At 37.9% G+C, this 11,688-nt stretch overlaps 1 protein-coding gene across 2 annotated transcripts in view; it reads right to left on the bottom strand.

Annotated features, from left to right (window-relative positions):
• LOC137056041 (serine/threonine-protein kinase pim-2-like) overlaps nt 1-3,011 on the bottom strand; it is a 4,168-nt gene extending 1,157 nt beyond the window's left edge. The window contains exons 1-6 of one of the 2 annotated variants that reach the window (XM_067429991.1): nt 2,829-3,011; nt 2,580-2,674; nt 2,447-2,497; nt 1,810-2,191; nt 1,534-1,713; nt 1-714 (exon numbers count right to left, since the gene is read on the bottom strand). The exon at nt 1-714 is cut by the window's left edge and continues 1,157 nt beyond it. In XM_067429991.1, the coding sequence (XP_067286092.1) occupies nt 623-714; nt 1,534-1,713; nt 1,810-2,191; nt 2,447-2,497; nt 2,580-2,674; nt 2,829-2,949 (921 nt within the window). In that variant the 5' untranslated portion in view covers nt 2,950-3,011 and the 3' untranslated portion in view covers nt 1-622. The remainder of the gene's footprint in view (nt 715-1,533; nt 1,714-1,809; nt 2,192-2,446; nt 2,498-2,579; nt 2,675-2,828) is intronic. The other variant, XM_067429992.1, reaches the window with a different exon arrangement.
• Nucleotides 3,012-11,688: the final 8,677 nt, after the last annotated feature.

Below are 11,688 nucleotides of genomic sequence, written 5' to 3'. Positions count from 1 at the left end.
TTTTGACTACGAGTGAATCTCCAGTTGTCACTGATGATTGTCGTTTGGACCTTTCTGGATTACAATCCGCCATCAAAATGACCAGTTTAAATATTCCAGCTGCTGTGAGTAAAGATCGGTCGTATATAAGGCGCTATATAAATAAAGATGACTTGTCTTGACGTTTAAAATCAAAGCAAATGTGGCTGTGATGACTGATGACTTCTTCCCAGTCTTGCAGTCTCTCGTGTTCTTGCTCAGACGTGGACAGGCTCTGAGTTCTCAGTCAGGTTGGGGTTGGACATCAGGCTTCGGCTCAAGTCTCGAGCTCAAGCCCTCCACCAAGGACAGCAAGTATGTTGTTTCCTATTCAATACAAAGATTATATGAACAAGTCAACTCATGAATCATGATTTTTAGAGTTTATTACACTGTATATTTCCCTGTTTATTACAGTAAAGCCGCTTTGAAATGATCTGTATTGTATGAAGCACTTCATAAATGAAGGTGACTTGACTATAACAAGAACGCAAATTTGAAATAAGACAAATGATAATAATCCTACTCTGTCTGTTACACTTCCTCACACCTGCTGAAATCACTGATCGAGTGAATCTCCTGAACTTCTCCAATCTACAGAAGGTCATCTCATCCATCTATGTCGTGACATCTGCTCTAACGTTGGCCGTTTAGTTGGATCCCGGGCTAGGCACTGGCTAATCAGATCCCTGTATTCTGTACAAATTTTAATAAGGAGTTAGTCATTCATCTATGAAAACAGCATCTAAAACATGATTATTATACTGTAAAATGTTCTTCAGCTTTACTTTAAAAGTGAAGTATGTAGTTTCTGTCACACTAGTGGCACAGGCCGGAATTACAAAATAAATAATATTTTCAAAAAACCTTGCAACGGCCCCTTTTGTTCATTACGTCTTCCCCAACATCACAAACACAGCTCTTGTTTAAGGTTCAACATATTAGGAATACTTTCAGCGGTGTTGCATTTGTCTTTATGAAAATGTATCTTTCTGAACGGGAGCATGACTATGATATATCATTAGCTCTGTTTTCTGTTCACCATCAGCTCTGTTTCTGTTCAGTTTTCTGTGTTGGTTGATTGTTTGTATTGTTCTGTATTTTTACTTGTTATTAATTTTTTTTTATTTTTTCCCTTTGTTGCACTTTGGGATTCTTCGGAATGAAAATTGCATTATAAATGAAATCTATTATTATTATTATTATTATTATTGAAGCGTGCTTTGTATCACAATGCTTTGTTCACTTTGACATGTTCATGACTTGTGTAAGGTATAAATGCAGCGAATTTTGTTTTTCACTTCTTTAGCTAAATTTCTTTTCCCATGGCTCCACCTGCTACAGTAGCCACGCCCCAAACTCTCGCTATACGTTGAGCTATATATAATCTTACATACTTCATCTTTAACTGTTTCTGTTCAGAGCCTTTGCTTTGTGTGTGTGTGTGTGTGTGTGTGTGTGTGTGTGTGTGTGTGTGTGTGTGTGTTATCAATGTTGTCAATATGATTCACTCACTTTTGGATAAGTTGTGGTACATTAATGGAATTTTGGCTTCTCTGATTTGTTTCCAATTGGGAAAGGGATGAAATACGTGCACCATAGTGAACAACAGCACTCCTAGAGCCCACACATTTGCTGGTACGGCGTGGAAACGAGGCTCTGTTAAGACTTCAGGTGGGCAGTAATACGGTAGTCCTGTAAACAAGACATTTGCACATTGATGAGCTTTTTTTTTAAAGCATTTAATAATAAGTCACTACATTCAGGTTTTCACACTCTCAAAATGCTCACCAGCGTATGTTCTGCTCTCGTAGCCATCACTGCTAAATAGCTGACCGCAGCCAAAGTCTATCAGCTTGAGCTCCAACGTCCTTTCATTCAACAGGAAATTCTCCGCATGAATGTCATTATGAAAAACACCATGCTCGATGCAGACCTGTACTGCCAGCAGAGCCTGTCGCATGATGAACCGTGCTGTGGGTTCATACAGGATGGGTTTACGAACGATGTAGTCCCGCAAGCTCATGCAAGGCTCCGGGAACTCCATAACAAGAGTGAATTTTCCAGGATGTTCAAACCACTCGTATAGCTGTATGATGAGCGGGCTTATGGGTTTTCGCCTCATCATCAGCAGCAGCGCCACTTCTGTAACGAGAGGTTTGGGATGCCCAGGCTAGAGAAAAATATTAATCAGAAGGTTAGCTGAGTAAAAATATGAAGAAAATATATCACAGTATCTTTGAAAAAGTCCTTTTTTTTAAAGTATCTTTTTAGATACATTCAAAAGAGCCTTTTCAGCTCAAAGTTATTTGGTGCCTCTAGGCTTATTTGTCAATCACATTTACAGTTAATGCTTTCTACGGGTGTATTAACTACAGTAATCTGCACTGAAACGACTAAATACATATTCAGGTTTTGGCCAACTTACAATATAGAGATAACGATTGTTTTCAGTCTTGCTTAACTGCTTGATGGCAACCTGCAACAAAAAAGAAAGTTAGTTTGAAATATGTTTTGATGCATTCAAGAGCAAAATGTTTGAACAATTCAGTCAGATTTACCTTTTTGCCATCAAATTTGCGTGTTCCCTTGTACACGCTGCCAAATCCTCCGGATCCAAGCATCTCTCCCACATTATAGAGAGACTCAAAAGACTCTGAAAAACAAACAGAAAAATATGAGAAATATATGACCTAAAATTTTTTTTTTTAATATTTCCTCAAAACAAGCCATAAGCATTATTTTCAGTGAAAAACAAGATGACAATACTGTTTAAAACGATGTTGGAGAAATAATGATCAGCGATTTACCATCATTTAGCTTGACGCCGGAGGGATCTGACGCAGATGATGATGGCTCAGGATCAGGGGAAAAAGGCTCCACAACATCCACAGCACTACTGAGACAACAGCAGCAGACAGAACTCTTCATAGCCTTCCATACCCTCTTGAAGAAAGAACGAATTCTTTTCCCTTTCCCACATTCTGTAGGATTTTCTGAAATGAAGATTTTCATTTGAATGACGTCAAATTAAGCAACGATATAATGACATAACTTACATTTAACTTTGACATTTTCATCTGTAATGTTATAAATCCAAAGTAATGGAAATACTTCCAGGCTATCCTCCTGATTTCTAGATAATGCCTGCATAAATGTCCCAAAATCTTATTTTACAAATATTAGTGGTCACAATATAGTTATTTTTCTTGCTTTATCTGATCTTTTTGGCTTCATTTGACCAAATCAGTTCTGGTAATGGCAAATATAATATATTTATGTTATATTAAATACAATATATTTAAATAAACGTTAATTTTTAAATGCATAGCTATGTGTTATTTATGCCATAATAAATGTAATATGTAATATGACAGCCAGTTTGACAATTTTCTGTGTATTTGACAATTCAAAAGCAAAAAGTCTTGAAATAGAATTCTATTCTGGATTGTTTGCCGTCTGAGAAGCGGCTTTCTGTGCGCAAGTTTCGGGTGTGTGTCAGACAGCACAAGTACCACTGAGTTCATGGCTTATTGAGAATTAGATTTTGAATTCTCTCTGAATGTTCTGAAAATGTTCTGACGAATGTCCAATTAAAATATTTCTAAAACAAAAAAAAATGTCAGCGAAGTTGTGCTGAGCAACAGTAAATGTGAACGGACATTACCATGATAAAAACTTGAAGCAGTTATGCATGAAATAGCAAAATCTCTGTCTGTACACTTTACACTGGCCAGCCTTATTTCAGTCTCACCTGTTGAGATCTTGTTCAGGGGAGAAGCCTCCACGGCACCCTGAACATTTCGGCCATTAGAAGTCCCTGTTGGCTCGACAGGAACTTGACTTGGCAGCGGAGGGCACGACCAATCAGAGCTGTCAGACCTGCCCTGTTCCCTTCGGCTGTCCGATCCATCGCCACTCCACCTCCAAAGGACGTTGAATGAGCCTCTGCTGCTCAGGGACAAGGATGACATGATGCCCAGCGAAGAATCTGTGGAAGCAGTTCTTCTGGATCCGAAATGGCCTGAGTCGGGAAAATTTCAGACATTAAATCAGCCATTGAAAACAGAAATAGAAACGGAGCCATAACTTCTTTATTAAAAGCCTATTCTTACCAATGCAAGAGCATTTAGATGAAGTTGAAGATGAAGATGAAGAGAATGGATGTTCATCCTCATCTGAGCTCTGTTGGCTGTCGCTCTGCAGCGTCCTGTCAGCCTGACCTGTGGACACAGAAACAGAAAACTCAGACAGAGACAGAGGTGCTAAATGTCTACAACTGAATTCTCACTGGTAAAAATGCCATTATGACTAGCAACACTGAGAACAATTTAAGATTGCTAATATTAAAATTGCTAATTATTTAAGTTATTAACAGTTTAACTAATCTGTCATGGGCCGACCTGGACTGAAATATTACGGAGGTAGAGGTGTTAGGAATATTGTATGGTAATAAAACAAAATTATCCAAATAAAATTATCTTTAGGCTATATGAATAAAATAAAACTTAAAAACGTTGCCTTCACTTTTCCGATGGATTCTTTTAAATCAAATCTATGAAATACATCTGAATTAAAGACTACGAGTGAATCTCCAGTTGTCACTGATGATTGTCGTTTGGACCTTTCTGGATTACAATCCGCCATCAAAATGACAAGTTTAATTATTTCAGCTGCTGTGAGTAAAGGCTATAAATGATCCGCCACCTGCAGCATCCTCAGATGCGATACTACTACTAGCCGGACTCCTTCTTTATACAGATGTGACGTAAAGACGCAAAGACATGCTCGAATTTCCAGCAGAAACCCACCAGTACCACTCAAATTATAAAACATTATTACAAGCTTACCGCTGTGAATCGGACTAAGGTAAGAAGATCATTTTGAACACTGGCTGGTTATGAACTTGCTCAAAAATTGATTTTGGCTTATTGAGAACATTTTGCTAATGTTAATATTAAATTAAGAAAGCGTTATTTCTAAATTTTCCCTGAATGTTCAAAACGTCCAGTTTTTTCAGTGTTTCAATTTTTTTTTTAATTTGGTTAAAGGAACATTCTATTTTATAATTTTGCCTTATGGTAACGTTACTTTTGAATGTTCTGAAGAATGTCCAATTAAAGTATTTCTAAACAAAAATAATAATAATAATTTTAGCAAAACATTTCTGAGCAAAAGTAAATGTGAACGGACATTACCATGATAAAAACTTGAAGAAGTTATGCATGAAATAGCAAAATCTCTGTCTGTACACTTTACACTGGCCAGCCTTATTTCAGTCTCACCTGTTGAGATCTTGTTCAGGGGAGAAGCCTCCACGGCACCCTGAACATTTCGGCCATTAGAAGTCCCTGTTGGCTCGACAGGAACTTGACCTGGCAGCGGAGGGCACGACCAATCAAAGCTGTCAGACCTGCCCTGTTCCCTTCGGCTGTCCGATTCATCGCCGCTCCACCTCCAAATGACATTGTACGAGCCTCTGCTGCTCAGGGACAAGGATGACACGATGCCCAGCGAAGATTCTGTGGAAGCAGTTCTTCTGGATCCGAAATGGCCTGAGTCGGGAAAATGTCAGACATCAAATCAGCCATTGAAGACAGAAATAGAAACGGAGCCATAACTTCTTTATTAAAAGCCTATTCTTACCAATGCAAGAGCATTTAGATGAAGTTGAAGATGAAGATGAAGAGAATGGATGTTCATCCTCATCTGAGCTCTGTTGGCTGTCGCTCTGCAGCGTCCTGTCAGCCTGACCTGTGGACACAGAAACAGAAAACTCAGACAGAGACAGAGGTACTAAATGTCTACAACTGAATTCTCACTGGTAAAAATGCCATTATGACTAGCAACACTGGGAACAATTTAAGATTGCTAATATTAAAATTAAATGTTCCCTAAATGTTTAAAACATATTTATTTTTTCTTGGTTAAAGGAACGTTCTAGTTTATACTTTTTCATTATGGTAACTTTACTTTTGAATGTTCTCTAGATGTTCTGAAAATGTTAGACGAATGTCCAATTCAAATCTTTTCTAAAAAAATTAAGAAACTTTCAGCGAAATTGTTCTGAGCAACAGTAAATGTGAACGGACATTACCATGATAAAAACTTGAAGCAGTTATGCATGAAATAGCAAAATCTCTGTCTGTACACTTTACACTGGCCAGCCTTATTTCAGTCTCACCTGTTGAGATCTTGTTCAGGATAGACGCCTCCACGGCACCCTGAACATTTCGGCCATTATAAGTCCCTGTTGGCTCGACAGGAACTTGACCTGGCAGCGGAGGGCACGACCAATCAAAGCTGTCCGATCCACTCCTGGATCTGGAGTGGCCTGAGTCTGGAAAATTTTAGACATCAAATCAGCCATTGAAATTAGAAATAGAAATGGAGCCATAACTTCTTTATTAAAATACTATTCTGACCCATGCAAGAGCATTTAGATGAAGATGAAGTGAGCGGATGTTCATCATCATCTGAGCTCTGTTGGCTGTCGCTCTGCCGCGTCCTCTTCCTGTCAGCCTGACCTGTGGACACAAAAACAGAAAACTCAGACAGAGACGGAGGTGCTAAATATCTGGGAAGGGCCTGGATCTGGGTCGGGTCTGGCAGCGGATCGCGGTCATCAGAACTGGGTCCCCAAATCTCCTGACCAGCCATCTGAGAGAAAGCAGCTCTTCTGGATCTGGAACGCCCTGAGTCTGGAATATTTCACATATCACATAATGTTAGTTGGTCATTTTTCAATAATAATCAATAAACAATGTCAGTGATCAATGTCAGTGAACAAATATTGTTACCAGGGCCGTTTCTAGCCTTTCTGGCACCCTAGGCAAGATTTATATGCCCCCCATTTTTTTTTTTTTTTTTTTTTTTAAAACTATAACTTATAAAGCAAATATGACTTCCTTATTTCATGGGCATATTGTACATGCATTAATCGAATAATGTAGCTAGGTTTATTATCACTGAGATCACAGATGTTGGGGGCGTTTGGGGGCATGCTCCCCCTGAGGCATAAGTTCATAAAAAAGGGCCTAGTGACGCCTATGTTTATGACAGTAGTAGCCTACTTGATCAATTTAAACAGCTATCTCTGATGTAATGTTTTTTTTATTCAAATGAACTGCTATAATGTTCTGCAGCTGTAATAAATGAGCATGGCGTGTGGTCCATCCAGTACTAATATTCAGTGTAATGTTTTGCTCAACGTTATGATAGACCGACCAGCTTAGTAGAGAACAAGTAAACAAGTAGACTAGCATACCTGTATATTTCGCTTTCTTTTTTATATTTCCTCTTTTTTCTTTTTACGATACTTAGCCCGCTGCTGGCTTTGACCTTTTCATGATGATGAAACTAAAGCACGCTGTAACGAGTAGAAATATAGTGTGGCCCCTTTAAGAGTTGCGTGCGCTCCCTGCAAACGAAGTCTGCATTTTGTGTATGTGCGCACTGAGTCTTGAGCTCCCATGTGTGGGGATTATTTTCTGTTTTCTGTTGGTAACAGTCATTTTGTTTTATTAAGTAATGCTGTGGACAGAAAGGGAGTTTGTGATGAGAGTTCAGCGGGGAATAAAGTGCGATCTGTTTGATGTTAATCGCCTCCGTGTCCACTCCAGTTACATTAAGTGAGCTATCCGCATTTTTCACTCGGACACAAGCGTTTCAACGGCACGGATGACAACGTTACCTGCCGCCCTCTACGTGATTTCATTACAGCAGCGCCACTATCACCAGCAGGGCCGGCGCTAGCCATTTGGGTGCCCTAAGCACAAATGCTTGGCGGTGCCCCCCCCCCCCACACACACACCCCACCCCACCCCCCAACCAACCAACCAAAGAAATAACTACCATTCAGAATTTCTTATTTAGGTTCTCTTTACTTCCAAAATAACTGCTGCAAATGAATAATTGGAACTGAACAATGTAAACACAAAGTTAAAAGTGCAAAAAAAGTTAAGTGCAAATAACAGTATAAGTGTATGAATTTTATGAAGTATGAATTTTAAAGTGCACATTTTAAACTGCAAATAACCATGCATAACTGCACAGTAGAAATTACTCAACAGAGGGACTACATCTCTATAAAGAGACCATTCTGGTATTCTATAGAACTATATTAAACATTTTCACTTCCATCAGTTGTCAGAGGCCCTACAGAGGCACACGCCTACATTTCCTAGCTGCAAAATCAGCTATCAGGTCATCATATGACAGTTTCTGAGCCACGTCCCCATTGATGCTGATGACAGCCAGACCACTTAAATGCTCCATATAAACACCTCAATCGGAATAAAAATGCCCAAACCGAATGAAATTGTAATCGGTTTGAGAGGGGTGGGATAAACCTTTTCATGAACTGATCAAACGAAAAGTTTCACCATGTAAACGACCTGACCCGATTACTTTTGAGTGTGCGTCCTTATATGACGCGATACACAGCGCGCGCCTTCACCACTGAAGAGTGCGCGCCGCGGCGCGCTCACGCCAGGTTATAATGTTGAGAGGAAAGTTAATTTTTCTGAGGGGTAAACTTTTTATTTCGTTAGAAGTTATTAAGATAATGTTGGCATAATGCCACAGACAGCTTGGCAACACCCTCTCATATTAACAGCGTTTGCCCCAGCACTTTTTACTTCAAAAACGTGCATGTAAACGTGGCTATTGTCTTACGTGGCACCAGAGGGAGACTGGCACAGAGATTCACCTTTTTCTCGACTAATTTGGTCTAGGCCTATATTACTTTTGTATTGCTTTTGTATATTAACATGCTTTTAGAAATATTTTATTTGTCATTTATACTAGTAGCCTATTGTCATGATTTTTTCACGACCCAGATTTTTTGGTGCCCCCCCAAGCACTTGGTGCCCTACGCGCAGTGCGTGATGTGCGTGTGCGGAGCGCCGGCCCTGATCACCAGGGCGACTTCACTCCAATCATCACAACTAATTATAATGCTTTGAAATACCAAAAGTGTGAAATATTAATAATAAAATATATATGAAATAACTAAAAAATCTTGTTGGGGCGGGGGCTCACTGGCGCCCCCCAGCTGTTGGCGCCCTAGGCGACCGCCTAGTTTGCCTATGCCTAGAAACGGCACTGATTGTTACTATAACGTTAGTTACGTTACTCAAATTGAAAAGTTTTATTTCATATGCAAGGAATCAAATACATGTGATCACTAAGCAGAGAACATTGGGGAATTTTTAACCTTACACAATTTTCTTCACATTAATGTAGTCAATCATTGTACAACATCAAACCATAAACAAGTGAAAACCAAAAGCACACTCACCTCCTCTTTCACCCATCATGTGAGCCATCGACATCCTTCGAGTGCAAACTGCAATAAAAAACAACACAACACAAAACACAATACAATACAAAATACAATAATCTACAACTCTCCTTAGAAATACTGCCTCCCAAAATAAAAAAATTAAACAAAAAAATTTAATAAAACTCCAAACTCCTTCTAAAATAATAAAAGAATAATAAATTAAAAGTATCTTCAAAGATAAAATGAACAAAAATATAACTTTTTAAAGGATATTATCTTCCGATGTTCTTCAAGAATAAAAGTCTCTCCGAAATTTGCTTCAAAATTGCAAAATCAGCAGCACAGAAAATATTCTGCAAGTGCGTGAATTGGTCAATTGAACCAACAGATAGCGATCGGTTGGCGTGTGTATATTTGTATTCAGAATTCATATCACGCGTCGCTATAGCAACTAAAATGCACGCGCATGTCTATGGTATATGCGTTCAGAATTCATAACACACGTCGCTGTAGCAACAAAAATTGCACGTGCATGAGCAAAGCACGTGATCACACATCCAATCTGAATACTTTATTAAATAGCTACAAACTTAACTTTGACGTTTTTTTAAAATAAGATGTATGGTTTCTGAACAGTCATTATTATTATTATTATTATTAGACTATTATTTTCGGTGGAATTATTTTTCCACCGAAAATAATACAAAAAATGATTCATTGCACAAACGCCTACAGTCTAATGGATTGAGTCGTTGCTTCTGTCCAAAATGCGCAAAACGGCACAAGGGAGGACAAATGTGGACATAATCTTATTATAAAGTCTATTCATTTAATTCGCCCTTTACTTTGGCAAGCCAGTTTATCTTTAATTGTTAAATTGTTCCCAGCGCTACTCGTAGGCTAATTGCATTTTTACTGGTAAGAACTGAATTAGAGAGCTCAACAACTGAATTCTTACTAGTAAAAATGCAATTACGACTAACACTGGGAACAATATAAGATTCCTAATATTATATGAGAGAAAAGTTGTTTAATGCAGCTTCCATGACGCTTGGAAGTTTGAAAAATGTAAAAATCACATGAAAGCAAAAAAATGTAAGTTTTTAAAAATCAAACTAATAATCCAGAAACAAACAGAATTCCCCTTTAAACTTTTTTCAACCAACTCATTTAAAAAAACAAAACAAACGTTAAACCTCCTGTAGAGTATGACTGTATTGAAGATTTCCTGCTGTTCCAATTCTTTTTTCCATATCAATTTAAAATGAAGAGAGCCAATAGATTTAGACTCTTCTATACCTGTGGTTCTTTACAGCTAGCATTCTACATTATGGAAAGTAACCCCATTTTGAGCACTGCAAATCCAGATGAGCAGTGCTCCAGCACAAAGATAAGAAAGATTACCTGATTCTGGATAGCAAAACACGGCTTTTCCAAATCTAGACCAAACTTTTGAACAACTGGGTCCTGGACAGGTTTGAGAAGGATTGTTCTGGGGTACTGTGCTCTGTCAAAAGCTTTTCTTGGTGCATTCAGTTCATTTTTCCTCATTGAAATGCAAGTTTTATACTTTTTAAAGTATACTTTAGACATGTAAAATCATCATGTGCAGTACATGAGATCATGTAAAATATAATGCCTAACATCTATCTAAAATATAAGTCACTTAATATTCACTTTTTTATTGAACAAACTCAACATTACATTTTCAATCATGCAGATGTTCAGAAAGAGCTTGAACAAGGACATAAATAATATAAAACGTATTTGAAATTTTTTTCACTGCTAAAATATACCATGTTTATGTGCCATTTTTTGTATCTGTCTTGCAATAGTTTTACAATAACACGACAGTGGGACAGGTATCTCACAGTAACTGTGACATACAATGGTGAACAATCTGAAGGTATAATGAGCGACAGGACCAGAATGAACAGAAATCAAGAGATAAAGGCATTCAACATACATTCCTAAGTTCTAGGAGAACAAATATGCAAGAAAGCATTAGACTTTAGGTGAAAATCATAAACGCAGAGAAATTGCAGCTTGACAGTTCAAAAGATACTCAGAGAAAGGGCAAAAGATTGACCAATAATCTTCTGAATCTCCATCCAGTAAACTCTGATCATATCACAATCCCAGAATACTTGCATTTGTGTGCCATTAGATAATGTAAATTGAACATGGCAGTTTTTATTGTTAAAATGACAAAATGAAATCTAATTCAAGACAAATTGACACAATTAAAACACATATGTCTTTATTTAACAATTTTAAACATTTAAGCAATAAACTTTAAAATGATCTGAGAATATAACACAATAAAAGACTTTCACAATAGAAAACACTTCATGGTTTGTGTACAAATGTCTCCAAACATCAGT

The sequence above is a fragment of the Pseudorasbora parva genome, chromosome 21 (genome assembly GCF_024679245.1).
Source record: "Pseudorasbora parva isolate DD20220531a chromosome 21, ASM2467924v1, whole genome shotgun sequence".
Lineage (NCBI taxonomy): Eukaryota > Metazoa > Chordata > Actinopteri > Cypriniformes > Gobionidae > Pseudorasbora > Pseudorasbora parva.
Note: the sequence above shows the minus strand (reverse complement) of the source record. Positions and strands in the feature narration are given on the sequence as shown.